We start from the raw sequence: 21,037 nt of genomic DNA, 5'->3' as shown, positions 1-21,037 counted from the left end.
AAACCAGGTCATCCTTTACTGTCAGGAAAGGGCTGACTGAAACTGAGTTATCTCCTATCTGGATCTGCTTCTGGTGCCAATGTACTTCATAGGTCATACTTGATGCTGGTTAAAGAAATCTAGTTTCTGAATTAATTTGATAGTGAAATGGCTTCTTTTTGCTGCTTGCCCTTTGGAGTACAGGCAACCACAGAAAGCTGTGATTCTTGGGTAGACTGGTCGCCTGCTGCAGATAAATGTTATTTTCCCTTTTAGACTTTTTGGCAGAGGAGGAACAGGTTGTCCAGGTTGGAGACTAGCACTGGACTGTAAAAATATTGTAACTTGTTCCGATCAAACATTTCAAAATAGATGTTGTCCTCCATCTTAAAGGCAATGAGGATGGTGGATTGGTGATGGCTGTTGTTTTTACAAGATGCCTAGTTGCATATCTGTATGCTGTAGTAGTAGTATATCAGAGGCTGTATGGTAGAAGACCTCTACCAGTAGAGTGCACGTCTGTTCAGACTAGCATCTGGTCCAGTGGTTTCTCCGAGGATTCTGGTTTAACTATTCTCAGGCCCTGTTAGAGGGTGATGTGTTCTTCTGTTATGCCTTCTGTGCTGCTTAAAGGTGTTCTGATTCAAGCTCCTTGTTACCTGCAGCCTCACTCTCTTTTGCTGATGTCTTTTGGTGGAGTAGAGGCCAGAGGAGAGTGAAGTGGAATTCTTTTTCGGAAGTAAATACATACTTAGAAGGGAGTTGGGGTTGAAGGTGGCTGATTTTTTATTTTTTTTTGGTGATATGATATTGTATTTACAGTAGATGTGAGCCTATCAGAATCTCTTTTTTTTTTTTTTTTTTGTCTTGAAGAGATTGTAAGTTCTGTTGAGCAGGGACCATCTCGTATGTGTGTGGTGTACAGCACTGTGTATCTAATAGCCATATAGAAATAAGTAGAAATTTTTTCCTATGAATTTGCTTTTCAAATCTTGAGAACCTTATGTTTGAAGTTTGCCTTGGTGATGAGACTGTATAAAAGAATGGTCTGACGTTCTACATGGTTTTAAGTTTTGGTATGGCTGGTTAAGATGGTTGAAATTACTTTGGGGGGAGGGGGTTTGTTTAGGGACAGGGTTAGCTTTCAAGATGTACAGCTGCACTCTGCTATAGGAAAAGACTTGGTGGTAGACCAGAATATTAAGACCTATAAAAGCGAGCCAGGTTACTGGCTAGTTAATTTGACACATGTTCCCTCTTGGAAGTTTTATGTATGTATATATCTATATCTATACTCTTCCCCAAGGACAAAGGAAATATACTACTCACACCTATACCCAAAGACTTAAAGAAAAAACTAAATGATACATCCAACTATTGACCAGTAGCATCCATCCCCCTGATAGTCAAACTAATGGAAAGTATGGTAACCAAACAACTTACTAACTACCTAAACAAATTCACAATACTGCACGAATCGCAGTCAGGATTTTGATCCAACCATAGCACTGAAACAGTGCTAACCACCCTCATAACCAAATTCAAACAATTGATTGCAACTGGGAACAACGTATTCATGTCCAGCGCATTCAATATGGTTAGCCACCAAATACTCTCGAACATCCTAGACCACTTCGGGATTGGAGGAAACGTACTAAGTTGGTTTCAAGGCTTCTTAACAACAAGAACATATCAAGTGATTTCAAACTCAAAAACGTCGACACCATGGAAACCTGAATGCGGAGTACCACAAGGATCACCGCTCTCACCAAACCTTTTTAACTTAATGATGACACCTTTAGCCAAATTGCTATCTAACCAAGGACTCAACCCGTACATCTATGCAGATGATGCCACTATATATATCCCATTCAAACATGATATAACCGAAATCACAAATGAAATCAAACACAGCCTCCAAATAATGAACTCATGGGTAGATGCATTCCAACTAAAGCTAAATGCAGAAAAGACACAATGCCTCATCCTATCCTCACAATATAACACAAACAAACCCAATACTATAAACACCCCAGACTACACCCTTCCGGTCTCAGACAGCCTGAAACTTCTGGGAGTCACAATTGACCGAAACCTCACACTGGAAGACCATGCGAAAAACACCGCAAAGAAAATGTTCTACTCAGTGTGGAAACTTAAAAGGATCAAACATTTCTTCCCAAGGGAAATATTCCGCAGCCTAGTACAATCAATGGTGCTAAGCCATCTAGATTACTGCAATGCCATTTACGCCGGATGCAAAGAACAAATCATTAAGAAGCTTCAAACCATCCAAAACACAGCAGCCAGACTCATATTTGGGAAAGCGAAATACGAAAGCACCAAGCCCCTAAGAGAAAAACTGCACTGGCCCCCATTAAAAGAACGAATTACGTTTAAAGTTCGCACCCTGGTCCACAAAATCGTTCACGGGGAAGCCCCGGCCTATATGTCAGACTTTATAGACTTGCCTATTAGGAACGCAAAAAGATCAGCACACTCATTCCTCAATCTCCATTACCCCAACTGTAAAGGGCTGAAATATAAATCCACATACGCAACCAGTTTCTCCTACATCTGCACACAACTATGGAATGCACTACCAAGGGCCATAAAAACAACACAAGACCTAACTATCTTCCGAAGGCTACTGAAAACTGAACTGTTTAAGAAGGCATACCATAAACATCCATCCTAAATACTAAATAATAAGACTGAACACGAACTAGACAAAACCGAAATCTTCACCACTTAAATGAATATCCTCTTTGTTAATAATGATCAAACACTACCACTTTAATCCTTACGTTGATTATGGTCTCTCTATAGTCGATGACCTAATGTATGTTACAATCGAATCTATCACTCAGGATCTAATACGCAATACCATAACATATTCTTCTTTACCATGTATGTATGCACCTAATGCAATGCCTTTTGTAATTCTGTTACCAGGAAATGGCAACCGCCATTACGGCAGATGTAAGCCACATTGAGCCTGTAAATCGGTGGGAAAATGTGGGATACAAATGCTACAAATAAATAATAAATAAATAAATATATATATATTTAAAACATATATATATTTAAAACATAAAAAACTCAAATTAACTTTTGCCATATATATATATATATATATATATATATATATATGGCAAAAGTTAATTTGAGTTTTTTATGTTAATTATAAAATTGCTTTGGCACCTCCATTTGTAGATCTGAATTGGATAAAAATCAGTTTTCTGTCGTAGGTATTGAGAACACCTGTTTTACTTGAGTGTAGCAAATGATTTTTGTACATCTGTTCATGTGTTTGGTATTTTGTTGTTAAGTGCTTACCAGTATTAAAAAACCTTCCACTAAATTTTAAGGCCTATATAATGAACAAACGTTTAAGGTGCATTGAGTGGTCTGACATTTGCATAATCGGGGGCATGAACTTGAAGCCACTGAACGCTATTTTTGTCCATTCTGTATTGTCAAGTGCATCGTTTTTAGAAGAATGGTCCAGATTGCTCCATTTCTCACACGTCCAAGTACAGCTCTGGTGGAAAGGAGAAAACAATGGGAATTTGACTTGTCTTGGTCTATTTGCATTAGTTTGGTCAATCTGATTCATGCAATTAATAGTGATTTCAAAATTTGTCCTGTGGCATATTTAGATATATAGCCATGGAGACTGGTTAACCTGACATAGGAGGAACTTTGGTCTCATCTCAAAAGAGGATGTGATAATTCAGTTGTCCAGATTGCTTAGAAGAAGTAAATAGAGCAGGGACTGAGAGAGAAGTCAGAATAAACTTCTGTTGACTTGCAGAATTTAAGCATGGAAAGATCTTTGCCTCTTGGAGAGGTTTTGAGCAATTGTCTGTTGCCCAGGTGACCTGATGAGATGCATTCTTATATTTACTTTGCAGCCCCCGACAGGCACGGACACCATGGTGAAAGGTGGAGTCAGCACCAACATCAGCACCAAGCACCAGTGTATTACTGCCATGAAGGAGTATGAGAGTAAATCCCTGGAGGTTAGTGAAATGAAGTTCATAAAACCTCTTTCTCATAGGGGTTTTCAGTCACATCTAGGATTAGTATTCAATTGCCTCATTGTGGCCTCATAGCAGTGGTGTGCTGGAGCAGGATCTCACAGGCTCGCAAGAGCCGGTTGTTAAGTTTTTAAGAATTTTGGGAGCCGGTTGTTAAAGTAGGGCCCTCCATGGCTACTTTAACAACTGGCTCCCAAAATGTGGGCTTGGGCCCCCTGCTGAATTCTCTTTCTTTGTTGGTGGGGATGCTGAGCCCTGCCAGCCAAGTAAATAGACTGTTGCTGCTCCCCACTCCTTGTTTCCAGCTCTGAGCAGCAGGCTGGGACTTCTCCAGCATGTGTGAGAAGTTTTTTTTGTTTGTTTGTTACATTTGTACCCCGCGCTTTCCCACTCATGGCAGGCTCAATGCTGCTCAGAGTAAGACGTTGGGAGTGGTGGCAGTCCATTTATTGGCTGCCAGCAAAGGTATGCCTAGCGCGCCCGCATGAAGGGAGGGAGGAGAAGAGAGGCAAGTGTTGCTCCCCCCCCCCACCCCAGCCACCCCTAGCCCTTCCAACTGCAGAGCTGGCTACGTCCAGAGAAAGAGCCTTTTGTTAAAAATTTACCAGCGCACCCCTGCCTCATAGTATGATTTTTTTTTGAAAGCTACTTGCAAACCTACTGGCCGCTGGTATTGCCTTACAAGCAGTACTTGGTCCTCTTTGCCCACTGGAGGCTGAATGAGCTGTGTGAGTTGCAGTTCCTCATTTGGCTTATGCTGGCAGCTATATCTGTATGTGCAGTAACTTCATCTTCCGCTGAAACATGTGTCCTGCAGTGGGTATCTAAAATAGTTATAATCCTCCTGTTACTAGTGGTTTACATTAAAACACTGTGTATATGGGTTTTAGTTCCCCTTCCCGGCTGCCTACTACCCAAAGATGAGCAGAGACTGAAGGAATAGTCTCTTGAGGCAATAGTTTTCACTGCTGGATAATTAGCCGCAGTTTTCATGTGTTCTGTATGGGACCTACTGATTTTTCCCACAGATGGCGGAGACTTTTAACTAAATATTAACTGAGCATTCTTTAAGGTGAATTAATTATTTGGTCTTTAGCACCATCTTTTGTGACACATTTCCTTTCATCAGGCAAGATAGTTATTCCTATTTGCCCCTCGCTCTTGGATATACATTTCAACTTGTTAGTTTTCTCCACGCTCCTTTTGGAAAGGTTTGTTAGCCTGTTACTATAACCCTGTTTGGGTCAAAGACTGGAAATAAGTGTGAAAAAGGAAACCAGCTGGAGGGATGTTACATTTTGAACCTGTGCTAATTGATTTTAAGCAGTAGCCTCATGAGATTACCGCTTGAAGTTCAGCCATTTTGAAAAAGCACTGCAGCGAGATTAAGATGCGGCAGTGGGACAGGAAAGAGTGGGGTTCTTTCCTGCCCCCAAAGAGGCCACTTAGACCACCAGGGTGTGCTGTGTTCAGGTAGGCCGGGGGGTGGGGGGGGGGGGGGGGGTGTCGGACATCATTGTTGGCAGTGGGTGAGGGATTGAGCGGGTGGGAGACCATGCAGAAAACAGGCAGCAACAGATGGGGGTTGAGCAGCCAGGTGGGAGGGGGGGAGAGAGCGCAGATTCAGCACAGAAATATTGAATTCTGTGCGACTGGGGAATTCTGTGCAAATTCTGCCCTCAGCAGTCGCGCAGTATTCTGTCCGGAGTAGTTTGTGAGTGTGCTCTACTTCTGTGACAGGAAAAATTGTAGCTATTCAGACTTGTTTGAAACAGCACATGTTTTAAGTGAGGGATATTACAGAGAAATGGTTAAAATTTGAGAGAGAGTACCCCAATCCTTGATAAGATTAATATTAATGAGATCAGTGGGTGTGAATTTGTTTTGTAAAATAACCTGGTTTATGGTGGATCACATACATAAAACTTAACATTTGTAAACAAAGGTAGCTTTTTCTATAGAATGGAAATTTAAAGAACCAAGGGGTTATAATTTGAAATCGAATTCTCATTTCAGTTTCACTGTGAAGGGGTGGTGGAGCTTAGAACAGATCTCTCTAGGTTAAAAGCTTCAAAACATTGGCAGAATTCAGGTGTTTGTGTGATTAGACATATTAGGACCTTAGTGTGGAGCAGGGGAGATAAGACACAGAGGCGTATTTTCAAAGCACATAGGCTTATAAAGTTCCATAGTGACTTATAGAACTTTGTAAGTCTAAGTGCATTGAAAATGAGCCCCATAGTAACATAGCAGATGACAGCACATAAAGACCTGCAAGGTCCATCTAGTCTGCCCAGCAAGACCTGTGACAAAAACCATGGGGGTATAAATGGACACACTGGATGGGACAAAATAGTGCTTCTATTTCTCCAAAGGAAGACGAACCATACTTGGCGGACAAACAATGATTCTCAGCTAGTACAGTGATCTGCTTTCCTAAAGGTGCTCTGGTTTGCATTTTAGATTTCATTACTTAATTATGCAGGTTCAGGCAAGCTTATAAACTAGTAAATTAGGTAGATCTTTTACAAATTGTACCTGAGGCACTACAGGGTAATGTGATTTGCCTAAAGTCATAATGAATATAATTGGAGAATGGGATTTTTGAACCCTTGTGTCTAGTTCTTGTTCTTTTGTATGAAAAGAAAACTTGTTCCATTGGATGGAGAGCGATTTTTGAATGCTTTTTTCTATAGTGTGTGATTTGAGACACTAATTTAGGAGTAATTTTTCAGGAGCTGCGCTTGGAAGATTACCAGGCTAATAGGAAAGGTCCTCAGAACACCGTGGGAACAGGAACAGCTACAGGGCTTTTTGGTGCTTCAGCAGCCACTTCCAGTACATCTACAGGATTGTTTGGCTCTTCCACGACCAATGCTGGCTTCTCATATGGACCGAATAAAACTGCATTTGGAACCAGTAAGTGTCTCCATCCCCTGTACAGCTTTGAACATAAGAAAAGTGATATTGGGTCAGACCAGTGGTTCATGTAGCCCAGTATCCTGCTTCCTACAGTGGCCAATCCAGGTCACAAGTACCTGGCAGAAACCCAATCCCAGGGCAAGCAGTGTCTTCCCTCATGTCCATCTCAATAAGAGACTATGGACTTTTCCTCCAGGAACTTGTCCAAACCCAGATAAGCTAACTGCTATTACCACATCCGGCAGCGAATTCCAGAGCTTTAACTATTCTTCGAGTGAAAAAATACTTTCTCCTATTTGTTTTTTAAAAGTATTTCCATGTAATTTCATTGAGTGTCCCCTGGTCTTTGTACTTTTTGAAAGTGAAAAATCGATTCATTTTTACCTGTCCTACACCACTCAGGATTTTATAGACCTCAGTTTTATCCCCCCTCTCAGCGTCTCTTTTTCAAGTTGAAGAGCCCTAATCTCTTTAGCCTTTCCTTATATGGGAGGAGTTCCATCCCCTTTATCATTTTGGTTACTCTTCTTTGAACCTTCTCTAATTCCGCTATATCTTTAATGAATGTCAAATGATGTGACGTGCAAGCTGTAGTTGTTTAGTTTAGACTTCAGAATGCACTGCCTGATACTGCTAGGGTACACCATTTGTTTTTGTGTATGTGTGTGTCTGGTTTGTATTTTTTTTCTGTTTTGTTTTAATTGAATGTACAGTTGTACAGCAGTCTATTACCAGTGTAAGTAATTGCTTTGCATCCTGGGATCATAATGAAGCCTATTTAGAAGAAATCAGACCTTGAGTATAGAAATGATAAATTAATCTGAGAACTTTTCAGAGCCCCAAACATGCAGTTCCTCTGCCTTTAATTGGTCTGACATTGTCTTATTCCTTTTCAGCTTCTAGGTCAATTGATGCTAGTTTTTGTTGGGCTTCGGTAGCCCATGCCTTCATTCACAGCTATCAGGATTTTTTCTTATTGTACATACCCTCCTACTTCACTTTTTAGTCCAGCCACTGAGACAGCAGTTGTCAGCCCCAGGACACGGCCAGAAACTTCCAGAACCCGTCTATTAAAAGGACTCACTGTTTAGTGACTGCAATCCCTTCCATCACCTCACCCTAGGAGCTGTGGCAGTTGTCAATTAAGTACATAATCATTGCCATACTGGATCAGACCATAGGTCCATCAAGCCCAGTATCCTGTTTCTAGCAATGGCCAATCCAGGTCACAATTACCTGGCAAGATCCCAAGTGTAAAAACAGATTTTATGCAGCTTATCTCAGGAATAAGCAGTTGTTTTTTTTTCAATATCAATGACTTAAGCACTTTTCTTGTAGGAACTTGGTCGAACCCTTTTTTAAACCCTGCTAAGCTAACTGCTTTTACCAGATTCTCTGGCAGCAAATTCCAGGGTTTAATTACACATTGACTGAAAAAATAGAATATGAAAGTTCCTTCAGTTGCTTTTGTGCTACATCCATTTCCTTGTTTTATTCCTCTTTTCTAGAGGCACTGGGGCCATAATCCTAGGGGTCCCACGGTTCCTAGAAAACACCCACAGACTGAGAACACAAACTGCCAGGATTATTAGTCCAGGCTAGCAGAGCTAACAAACTAATAGGTTTGTTAAAAAAAAAAAAGTATAACAATGAAAAATAAGTTTAAATAGGAACAGGTAAAATAACAAGGATTTGGTGTTAAATCTAGCTGAACATTTTTTACTACCTAGGTAGTACTTGGGGAAGTCAGGAAAAACAAAAGCTGGTCACAGAAATTAAACAGGGCCTCAGTTCAGAGGTTTACTTCATCCACACTCCCCAACTGAGACTGAGGAGTTCTAGTACGTTCTGAGCCAGTTGGGCCACAGAGCATTAGCACTAAGGATGTTTGACCAGTGACACTGCAGGCTACTTTTCCCTTTTGGGGAATGTAGCTAAAAAGAAAACAGACCTGTTACAGCTATAATGCAGAGGGCAAACACCACCTGCTGACCAACCAAGGGAAATAATCTGAAGGGCAGTATTACAAATCACAAAGCATGGGAGCCCCCTGTTCCTCCACTCAATCCATACCATCTACTCTCCTTATCACTCCCTTAGAGATCCTATGTACTTGTCTCAAGCTCTCTTGAATTCAGATACTGTTTTCGATTCCACCACTTCCACTGAGAGGCTGTTCCACTAATTTGCCACCCTTTCCGTGAAGTATTTCCTCAGGTTACTTCTAAGTCTGTCCCCTCTCACCTTCATCTTATGCCCTCTTGTTCCAGAGCTTCCTTTCAGCTGAAAGAAACTTGCCTCTTGTGCATTTATGCTACAGAGGTATCTAAATGTCTCTCATATCTCCCTGCTCCCTTTTCTTCCAAAGTACACATATTGAGATTTTTAAGTCTGTCCCTGTGTGCTTTGACGAAGACCGCTGACCATTTTAGTAGCCGCCCTCTGGAACTACTCCATCCTGTTTATATCTTTTTGAAGGTGGAGTCTCCAGAACTGTACACAATGTTTTAGTTGAGATCTCTCCAGAGTCTTGTACAGAGGCATCATCGCCTCCTTTTTTTCCTATCATTCTTCTTCCTGTGTACCCAAACATAATTCTATCTTTTGCTGTCACCTTTCTATCTGCTTGGCCACCTTTAAGTTAATCACATAAGTCCCATTTCTCTTTCGTGCACCAGGTTCTTTACCCTCCAAACTATACCACTCCCTCAGATTTTTGTAACATCCCCTCTTTTTTTATTTTTATTTTGAGTGAGCTCCTTTTACCACTACTGTCACATTCCGTTCAACCTGTTCCTAACCCAGTCAGTTACTTTAGGGCCTACACCAAGGACATATTTTATTTATTAGTCATCTGTGTGGAACCATTTACTATTACTTAACATTTCTAAAGCGCTACTAGGGTTACGCAGCGCTGTACAATTTAACATAGAGGGACAGTCCCTGCTCAAAGAGCTTACAATCTAGAAGACAAGTGAACGGTCAGTCCGATAGGGGCAGTCAAATTGGGGCAGTCTGGATTTACTGAACGGTAAGAGTTAGGTGCCGAACGCAGCATTGAAGAGGTGGGTTTTAAGCAAAGACTTGAAGATGGGCAAGGAGGGGGCTTGGCGTATGGGCTCAGGAAGGTTGTTCCAAACATAGGGTGAGGCGAGGCAGAATGAGCGGAGGCTTAGCTAAAATCTAAATACACCACATCTAGTGCTCTACCTCGATCCAGCTCTCTGGTCACCCTAATCAGATTGGTCTGACAAGACCTGCCTCTAGTGAAATCATGTTGCCTTGGGACCTGTAATCCATTGGATTCCAAGAACTTTACTATTGTCTATTTTAAAAGCGTTTCCAGTAATTTACTTACCGCAGAAGTCAGACTTACCAGCCTGTAGTTACCAACCTCTTCCTTCCGGTTTTGTGGAGAGGGACCACATCTGCTCCGCTCCAGTCCTCTGGGACCACTCCTGACTCTAGAGAAGCATTGAAAAGGTCAGCCAGTGGAACTGCTAGAACCTCCCTAAGTTTCTTCAGTACCCTTGGATGTATGCCATCTGGCCCCATCACTTTATCCACCTTTTAGTTTAGCCAGCCCCTCATGAAAACAGTTGCTACTCCTCTGCCATCTTCCATCTGAAACTGGAACTGTGCAGGGTTGGTGAGACTTGAGACTACAGGACCATGTGCATTTCTGATTTAAGAGAAGCCAGCAGAGGAGGAGAGAGTAGGAAACAGGAGGCAGTGTGAGTTGGAGGGGGCTGAGGGGAATAGGTGAGGATGTTAAGGGTAGGAAGGAGGAAAAGATGGTGATGAGGATGATAAGGGAAGGTGGCTAGATGCTCCGTCCAGCATCTGGATGGTTAATTCTTTGTAGCGCTCCATTCTGAAAATAATATTTTGTTAGTGAATTTTTTCATTTATTTGTCTTTTATGTCCAGGTACTAGTGGATTTGGAGCAAACACTGGGAGTCTCTTTGGCCAGCCCCAGCAGACAACTACCAGCTTATTCAGCAAGCCTTTTGGACAGCCTACGACTACACAGAACACTGGCTTTTCTTTTGGAAACACCAACACTTTGGGGCAGCCACAGACTAATACCTTGGTAAGGGAGTGTCATGTCTGTGGCCGTGACCACCCTCAGCCTTACCTTGTTTCTGGGGGTCAGCCTCTGTGCTGGCTTCTGTTTGTGTTTTGTCTCTGGCTCTGTGTGCTGATTACTTCACTAGACCTCACCTGTGTGGGCTATGCCTCTCTGGGGAGCCAGCATCTAAGATGGCTGCCGCCTACTCTGTGCCAGCTTCCAAGATGGCTCCTGCTTGTCTTTCCTATGTGTTCACTTTCTATGTGTTCCCAGCCTTCCCTTGGTGTGAGTGTGTTTTTTGCTCCTGTCCTGCGCAGGTGACATCATCAGTGGGGGCCTTCATAAGGAAGTGCTGTGCTAGGGCCTTTGCATGGTGTTATGCCTTTAGGTCAGGTCAGTTAGTGTTCTGCTGCACTACTGCTTAGCCTTTCTCTGGGTTCTGGCCCAGCTTCTGTTTGTGTCTGTGGACTACTAGTCCTTCCGTGGGGGGCTCTGCCCTGCTACTCTGTGTCTGTGGACTGCTTGTCCTTCTACTCCCTTGCTTTGTGTTTGGAGTCTGAAGCCTTCAGCCACTCTCCCTCGGTTTGTGGGGGGAGTCTGTAGCTTCAGCCTGATTCTGCTAGTTCCTGGTGTATTCTATTGTCTTGCTGCCTGTCTCTGACTATTGCCTGAACCCCGATATTCTCTGCCTGCTGCCTGCCTCTGACTATTGCCTGAACCCAGATATACTCTTCCGCCTGCTGCCAGCCCTAAGACTCTGTTGTTCCTGATTGCTCCTTCTGTTTGCCTGTCGAGTTTGTCTCCTGCTTGTTCCTGACTTTGCTCGCTTGTTGCCAGCCCTGACCTCTGCCGGTTCCTGTCGAACCCTGCTTCCGCCTAGCTAGGGCGTGTACCTTGAGAGTTATCCTGAACCCTGCCTCTGCCTAGCTAGGGCGTTTAGTGGAATTAGAAAAGGTGCAGAGAAGGGTGACGAAAATGATAAACGGGATGGGACGACTTCCCTATGAGGAAAGGCTAAAGCGGCTAGGGCTCTTCAGCTTGGAGAAAAGGCGGCTGAGAGGAGATATGATAGAGTTCTATAAAATAATGAGTGGAGTTGAACGGGTAGATGTGAAGCGTTTGTTCACGCTTTCCAAAAACACTAGGACTAGGGGGCATGCGATGAAGCTACAATGTAGTAAATTTAAAACGAATTGGAGAAAAGTTTTCTTCACTCAACGTGTAATTAAACTCTGGAATTTGTTGCCAGAGAATGTGGTAAAGGCGGTTAGCTTAGTAGAGTTTAAAAAAAGGTTTGGATGGCTTTCTAAAGGAAAAGTCCATAGACCGTTATTAAATGGACTTGGGGAAAATCCACTATTTCTGGAATAAGCAGTATAAAATGTTTTGTACATTTTGGGGATCTTGCTGCGTATTTGTGACCTGGATTGGCCACTGTTGGAAACGGGATGCTGGGCTCGATGGACCTTTGGTCTTTCCCAGTATGGCAATACTTATGTACTTCTAAACCAACAAAAAACCACTATAATTCAGTAAAGCATTGTTGAGGGTTGATTACAAAAGGCAGGCACTTGGTTGTGTTCCTATGAGAAAGGATGCATGTTTGAAAGCAACAAAATGACAATTAAGACACTCTTATCAACAATTTTGGTGAGACATAGCTATTTGTAAAGTTATGAAAATGTATTTAAGTTGTGTGACCATGAATGAGTGTTGGAGTAACAGGAAGGTTTTGATATTTGTTTCCTGGTCTTTGTGGCTGTATTTGCTATAGTTAGGATGTTCTTTTTAATTTTTTTTTTTTTTGCAATGTTAGAGCTGAAAGAGCAGTGTTATGATACTGGAAATGTTATGTAGTACACTACAAATACCCGTTTTCTTCTGAGTGTAGTCCTTACTCTAATCATTTGAAACCATCATAAATTTCTAATACAGAGACTGTCTGGACCTGAGCGCAGACTATGACTTCCTCAGATTTCTTTTAATGACTATTAATAGTATCTTCTTTTCTAGTCCATGTGTGGCTGAGCTGGGAGTGGAATGCAGGCCTGTCTGCAGTATAGTTCAGTATCAGTTTGTATCTTCCCTCCTATCTTCCAGTTTCTAACTACTTATTTTTATTTTCCCTTTCTCTCTGCATTTCAGGGTTTGTTTGGGGCGACTCAACCCACACAGACGGGGAGCATTTTTGGAGCTGCTACAAACACAAACACTGCTGCTGCATTTGGAACTGGAACAAGCCTCTTTGGACAGCCAAATACAGGATTTAGTAGCGTTGGTTCGGTAGGTCTTCACTTTGTGGCTGTGATGGTGTTACCAGTAGAGCAATGTGTTTCCACCATTTTCAAGCCTAAGGTGCACCTACCTTTGCAAAAGTAGTGTGGCATGCTAGCTTCAATGGAGCAAGCACTGTAGACAGAGGGAGGGGGTTTATATAGCCAGAAGCTAAGCTAGGGAAACTCTTAAAGGCTCACCAGAGGCTGGAAGAACTTGCTGGAGGTGCCTTGAGCAATGTTGCAGTGCAGTGAAGGGCCTGAATATTGGCCCTATATGCTTCCTGTTAATTTTTACACCCCAGGGTTTATCCTGTGTCTAAGGAAGTAAGTGTGACTACATAGTACTTCATGTTTCGGTATTTGATGTTGCTGCCTTTAACCATTCAAGTTAAAAGAACTCAAACTCCCCACCCTTATCTCTCCATGGCCCACCACATGAAGTCCTGGAGCCCAAAATGGTTATGTTGTGCTTGTCCACTTACAGTGCATAGGGTTATCAGTATAATAAAAAAACTGATTCAGTTTGTCTTTTCAGCAAATGGTAGGTAGGTGCCTGTGCATTCCTTATCGTCTACTCCAGACCATTCCTGACGAGTGGGTAATATGCTCTCTTACCATCAGAGGGAGACTGAGAGCTACTGACTGGCGACACCTGTATAAGGGACTGTGCAACCCTGATCTGCTCAGTATTTCTCAGTCTCCCAGCAGAGGTAAGTGAGTCTGTGCAACCTGGTCCTTTGGGTTTTTTTTTTTTCTTTTTACTGGGAGTGCTTTTCTTTTTTTTTTTTTTGTTTTTTGGCCTCATTTAGCCTAATTCTAAATTGATAAGGGTGCATAATGCCTGGGGTTTTTTTTTTCTTGAGGGCGTTTGGTTTTAAAACAAATTACTAAATTAACAGTAGAAACAGGAAGAGTAGAAGAGCAAATTTAAGGTTCTTGGATCTCGGGCTTTGGCTCCTGTGCCGTGTTGGAGGTGTATACTCGGGATTCCGGATCCCTCCACCCCCTGTCCTCGTTTGGTGAGAGCTGTACCTCAGCCTTGTCTCCCACTTTGCCTGGGAAGAGTTCCTTGAGGAGACCCAGGAATGGCGTTGAGCACCATCTAAAACAAAAAAATTTAAAAGACAAGTAGTTGCTTGCGGCGCTGAGCAGGGAGTCTGGTGGGGAGGGGGGAAGTGGAACAAACAGAGCACAAGAGAGAAGCTACCAGATTCTCTGGGCAGGGGAGACTGTAGGCGGTGGGACGCTTTTTCTGGGCGTCGCTAAGGAGGCATGTCTTCCTAGGCTGAAAAGGTGCGCGGCCTGTTTTGCACGCCGTGTGGTCTTGGCATGCAGCAGCAGTTGCCATGTGTGCAAGGAGCCCAATCTGGTTTTTGGAGCCGAACCCGAATCAGGTGCCATGGATGTGAGTCTGGGTTAGGCCTTTTTCCTGGTGAAAGAGGCCACAACGGGGGAAGCTGTTTCGGTAGTGTGTTCGGATGTGGCGGTGGTGGGAACATCTGATATTTTATCGCCAGCTGCACATGTGCTAGATTCAGGAGAGGTGCTCCCTGTACTTACTAAACAAGATGCCTTTGCAGTTTCTGCGGTGTTCACTCCAGACTTTGTCCTCCTGCATCAGTCTTATTGTCTGAAGAGGGGTCTGCCCCTTGAGTCTTTAGGGGGACAGATGTTAGTGGCCTAGTAGGGTCTTTTGGGGCATCTGCAGTTGCACTTGGACCGAAGAAGGTCCGTTTGTCTCCAGAGGAGGATTTGGATGAGGTCCTATCCCTCAGATCGGAGCCTCTGCTGAAGGAGGAGCCTGTCCAGGGAGAGCACTGGGAAGAGGAGACCCTAGAGGACCCTTCTGAGGTTCCTCTGGGTGAAGATCCATTGGTGGTACAGATTTATAGACATTAGGAGTTGCCTGGCCTGTTAGCAGAGGTTCTGTAGGTGTTAAACATTTTGGAAGATCCCCTTCATGTAACCAGGAAGGGTGACCCTCTTTTGAAGGGGGTTCGCTTCGTACCCCAGACATTTCCCTACCATGAAGACCTGAAGGAGCTGGTGGAAGGAGAGTGGCAGGCTCCAGATTCTCCTTTATGCATAGGTAGGGCAATGGAGCGGCTTTACCAACTCTCTTTGGCGGATTTAGAATTCTTTCAGTTTCCTAAGATAGACTCTCTGGTGATGGCAGTTACCAAGAAGACGACTATTCCTGTAGAAGGGGGGGGGGGGGACAGTGGGGAGGTCATTTAGATGGACTTCACACTCAGGGTGCCTGGTCAGCCCAGGAGACAGACCTCCACATAAACCTTCTGGAGCCATGGGTGATCTGGATGCTGAGATCTGCCGATCAATCACATTGTAATTCAAACGGACAATCAGGTTGCAGTGTACTACACCACAAGCAGGGGGCAGCAGATCATGACCACTGTTTCTTTCTGCATGTGGCGTTGGGCAGTCTGCCATGGAATGCTCCTCAGGGCCACTTATCTGGTGGGCATATCCAACAGTCTGGCTGACTGAGCAGGGTCATGCAACCGCACAAGTGGTCTCTCAACTTGGGTGTTGCCCTTGAGATCTTTCAAGTGTGGGTCATCCCCTTGGTGAATCTCTCTGCCACTCATGTTGGTCACAAAGTCCCTCTGTTCTGATCCAGACTCCAGGCCTATGACAGACTAGCATCGGATGCCTTCTTCCTTCATTGGAGGACAGGTCTTCTGTATGCATATTCTCCCATACCTCTTATGGGGAAGGCTTTGCTGAAACTCATACAAGACCACAGGACTGTGATTCTGATTGCTCCTTACTGGCCCTGGCAGATCTGGTTCCTGTTCCTTCTGGAGTTATCCTCTGAAGAACCGTGGAGATTGGAATGTTTTCTTTCATCAGGCAGAATGAGGTATCTCTTGTGCATCTCAAACCCCAGTCTCTGGCCCACACGGCCTGGATGTTGAGAACTTAAAATTTGCTTCATTGTATCTTCCAGAGGGTGTCTTTAGAGTTTTGCTGGCTTCCAGGAAAGATTCCACTAAGAGATTGTACAGGTTCTTAGGTCGGCAGAAAATCACTTATTCAGTAATTACTCTGGACCTATTTGCTAAGGAGATGACAGTATCTCTTATGTGGCCCTAAGCTCGTCTGGCAGGCTGTACCAATAAAGGTATAATGCCAAAATGGAAATATTTATTGTAGATATAAACATAATATGGAACCTGCTTTGCAATTTGACATATTGTTATGTTTATATCTACAATAAATATTTCCATTTTGGCATTATACCTTATAAGATTACCACTGTGATATCCTAAGAAGATTACACACTTAGCAGCAAACTAAGCCTGAAGACCACAGGTCCTGTTACAACCAGTCAGTGACGGGCAATTACTATAGACTAGCTATCCCTGAATTCTAGGAAGGAAAATCCTGCTTCTCTCACCCTTTATAGTCTGTAGGTTCCAGATTTCTGGTGTTGTGAAGAATAGGATTCCTCCTTTGAGACTCCAGCAGGGTATCTGCAAAATCCATCTCCTGCTTTGGAATAAAGTCCAAGGTCTTTGCTCGGTGCACCGGTTACACAGTCTTTGGGGAATCCACAGAGCCGCACCTGAACTGACCTTGTCAGCTTTTATCACAAGGAATTCAGTTCACTGGTGTTCAGGTGAACAGTCTCGTAACTCCTCAGAGAGAGCCATACGCCGGGCAAATCTTCTCTCCAAACTTCTGATTGCTTTCTCATCCCCCATCCTTGGCCCTGCTCTCGGTTAGGTGACATATGGACCAATCACTAACCGGGTATCTCTGTCCAGCAGATAACCCATGGTCATGACAAAGAGGGCTTGTGAGCGTCCAGCTAGAATTAACTTATCAGTCTTGAGCCTGATTGTAGCAAGCTGCCCTCTATTGTTCACTTCTCCGTATGCTCCTAGGAGACAAGGTAGATGGCCAGTGCATGTAGACGTAGGTCTTTGATGATGTCAGCAGCACAGCTATGCCAAGAAGAAATTTTCCTTTGTAGAAAGATGGTTTCTGATGTATTGAGGCCTCAGCTGAGGAATCCACAGTAGCTCATCAAAAAATGGTTCAGGCTTCAACAGGCTTCTGACCAGCCAAGGTGAGATAAATACACCTACAAGATGATATCCTTTCAGATGGAGGAGGTTTGCTGTCTGGTGTGAGGGCATGGTCCTAGGTCCCATTTCCTGCCCTAGACAGTTCCTGCTTGAATATCTACTACTACTATTTAGCATTTCTATAGCGCTACAAGGCGTACGCAGCGCTGCACAAACATAGAAGAAAGACAGTCCCTGCTCAAAGAGCTTACAATCTAATATCTTCTATACCATTCCAAATTCGGCCCCAATACAAACTCAGTAAGGGTTCACCTCAGTGCAATTAATGCTTATCATCCTATAGAGGGTAAGCCTGTCCCTGTACAGCCTCTAGTTCCCTTCATGAAAGATTTGCTGTTGACAAAGCCTTCCTCTGTGTCATGGGGACCTCAATGTCGTTTTCACCCTTTTGAGCCACTTGCTTCCTGCCATCTGAGGTACTTGAACTGGAAGGTCATATTTTTAGTGGCTGTTACTTCAGCTCACAGGGTCAGTGAGCTTCAGTCCCTGGCACCTTGTACCAAGTTTCATCACAACATGTAAATCCTCCACACGTACCCTAAGTTCTTGCCTAAGGTTGTGATGGAGTTCTGTCTGAACCAGGCTAAATCAGGGGTGGATGGTAGTTAAAAATACTATCTTGGAAGCCCAGTCCAGATGCATTCCATGTATTTGCAAAGGTGGAAAGAAGAGAAAACGTCAACCTGCATGGTTAAAAGGTGAACTAAAAAATGCCTTTACAGCCAAAAGATTGTCCTACAAAGAATGGAAAAAGAACCCAAATGAAGAAAATAAGCAACATCAAGCACTGGCAAGTCAGACGCAAAACATTAATAAAGAAGGCTAAAAGAGAATATAAAGAGAAACTTGTTGCAGAGGCTAAAACTCACAGTAACAACTTTTTCAGGTACATCAGAAGCCAAAGCCTGCGAGGGAATCCATGGGACCGTTAGATCACAAAGGAGCAAAAGGGGGCGCTCAGGGAGGACAAGGCCATAGCGGAGAAACTGAATGAATTCTTTGCTTCTCTCTTTATGGAAGAAGATGTAAGAGATCTGATCTGCCTGTACCAGAAATGGTTTTCAAGGGTGATGATGCGGAGGAGCTGAAATAAATTTCTGTGAACCTGGAAGATGTACTGAGCCAAATTGAAACATTAAAGAGTAATAAATCACCTGGACCGAATGGCATACATCCAAGAGTACTCAAACAACTCAAGCATGAAATTGCTGATCAGCTGTTAGTAATATGTAACCTGTCGTTAAAATGGTCCATAGTACCTGAAGATTGGAGGGTGGCCAATGTGTTGCCGATTTTTAAAAAGGGTTCTAGGGGTGATCTGGGAAATTACAGACTGGTAAGCCTGTGGTCGGTGCTGGGCAAAATAGTGGAAACTATTATAAAGAATAAAATTACAGAACACGTAGATAAACATGATTTAATAGGACAGAGTCAGCATGGGTTCAGCCGAGGGAAGTCTTGTCTCACCAGTTTGCTTTGTTTCTTTGAAGGCGTGAATAAACATGTGGATAAAGGTGAGCTGTTTAGTGTATCTAGATTTTCAGAAATATTTTGATAAAGTTCCTCATGAGAGACTCCTGAGAAAATTAGAGCCATGTTTTGGTGTGGATTAGGAATTGGTTATTGGACAGAAAACAGAGGGTAGGATTAAATGGTCATTTCTCTCAGTGGAGGAGGGTGAAGAGTGCAGTAGGGATCTGTACTGGGACCAGTACTATTTAACATATTTATAAATGATATGGAAATCTGAACAACGCGTGAGGTGATCAAATTTGCAGATGATACAAAACTATTCAAGGTTGTTATGTGTAATTTCTTTATTGACGAGAAAAGAAAAAAAGCCTCAAAATACATGCTATCAAATGTCGAATGATACAAGGCAATAAGACTCAATACAAACATAATACACACAAAGAAAAGCACCCTTCGCCATACTTTGTTTTTTTGTTTTCCTCTCCCATCTCCCTCCCCCCAAATCCCCTTAGTAAGACAACATAAGTGTAACAACATCATAAGTACATAAGTAGTGCCATACTGGGAAAGACCAAAGGTCCATCTAGCCCAGCATCCTGTCACCGACAGTGGCCAATCCAGGTCAAGGGCACCTGGCACGCTCCCCAAATGTAAAAACATTCCAGACAAGTTATACCTAAAAATGCGGAATTTTTCCAAGTCCATTTAATAGCGGTCTATGGACTTGTCCTTTAGGAATCTATCTAACCCCTTTTTAAACTCCGTCAAGCTAACCGCCCGTACCACGTTCTCCGGCAACGAATTCCAGAGTCTAATTACACGTTGGGTGAAGAAAACTTTTCTCCGATTCGTTTTAAATTTACCACACTGTAGCTTCAACTCATGCCCTCTAGTCCTAGTATTTTTGGATAGCGTGAACAGTCGCTTCACATCCACCCGATCCATTCCACTCATTATTTATACACTTCTATCATATCTCCCCTCAGCCGTCTCTCTCCAAGCTAAAAAGCCCTAGCCTTCTCAGCCTCTCTTCATAGGAAAGTCGTCCATCCCCACTATCATTTTCGTCGCCCTTCGCTGTACCTTTTCCAATTCTACTATATCTTTTTTGAGATACGGAGACCAGTACTGAACACAATACTCCAGGTGCGGTCGCACCATGGAGCGATACAATGGCATTATAACATCCGCACACCTGGACTCCATACCCTTCCTAATAACACCCAACATTCTATTCGCTTTCCTAGCCGCAGCAGCACACTGAGCAGAAGGTTTCAGCGTATCATCGACGACGACACCCAGATCCCTTTCTTGATCCGTAACTCCTAACGCGGAACCTTGCAAGACGTAGCTATAATTCGGGTTCCTCTTACCCACATGCATCACTCTGCACTTGTCAACATTGAACTTCATCTGCCACTTGCACGCCCAATCTCCCAGTCTCGCAAGGTCCTCCTGTAATCGTTCACATTCCTCCTGCGACTTGACGACCCTGAATAATTTTGTGTCATCGGCGAATTTAATTACCTCACTAATTATTCCCATCTCTAGGTCATTTATAAATACATTAAAAAGCAACGGACCCAACACAGACCCCTGCGGGACCCCACTAACTACCCTCCTCCACTGAGAATACTGTCCACGCAATCCTACTCTCTGCTTCCTATCTTTCTACCAGTTCTTAATCCATAATAATACCCTACCTCCGATTCCATGACTCTGCAATTTCTTCAGGAGTCTTTCGTGCGGCACTTTGTCAAACGCCTTCTGAAAATCCCAATCAATATGAGCAATGTATCAAAAATGTTGGTTAACAAAACCGTGTAAGAAAGAAAAGATCTACAGTGAACCCCATCCCTCCCCCCCCCCCCCCCCCCCGATTCTCATAAACAGCTCCTTCCCCTTGATCGTCCACACCCCACAATCCTCTACCAATCCCTGTACCTATTCAGGGTTGTTAAAACACATGCAGACTGAAATATTGCAGGAAGACCTTAGGAGATTGGAAGACGGGGCATCGAAATGGCAGATGAAATTTAATGTGGACAAATGCAAGGAGTTGTGTTTTTTTTTCGCTGCACCTCGTAATTTCGGCCCAGGAGAATTTTTTTTGCGTTTACGAGCTCCGTTTCTTTACGTTTCTTCATAACTAAAAAA

At 43.4% G+C, this 21,037-nt stretch overlaps 1 protein-coding gene across 2 annotated transcripts in view; it reads left to right on the top strand.

Annotated features, from left to right (window-relative positions):
• The window catches only part of NUP98 (nucleoporin 98), a 215,734-nt gene that overhangs the window by 43,935 nt on the left and 150,762 nt on the right, over positions 1-21,037 (top strand). For both annotated transcript variants that reach the window (XM_030199826.1, XM_030199825.1), the window contains exons 6-9: positions 3,897-4,004; positions 6,758-6,941; positions 10,874-11,037; positions 13,162-13,299. In XM_030199826.1, coding sequence (XP_030055686.1) covers positions 3,897-4,004; positions 6,758-6,941; positions 10,874-11,037; positions 13,162-13,299 — 594 coding nt within the window. The remainder of the gene's footprint in view (positions 1-3,896; positions 4,005-6,757; positions 6,942-10,873; positions 11,038-13,161; positions 13,300-21,037) is intronic.

Source organism: Microcaecilia unicolor, chromosome 4, assembly GCF_901765095.1.
Source record: "Microcaecilia unicolor chromosome 4, aMicUni1.1, whole genome shotgun sequence".
In the NCBI taxonomy this organism is placed as follows: Eukaryota; Metazoa; Chordata; class Amphibia; order Gymnophiona; family Siphonopidae; genus Microcaecilia; species Microcaecilia unicolor.
Note: the sequence above shows the minus strand (reverse complement) of the source record. Positions and strands in the feature narration are given on the sequence as shown.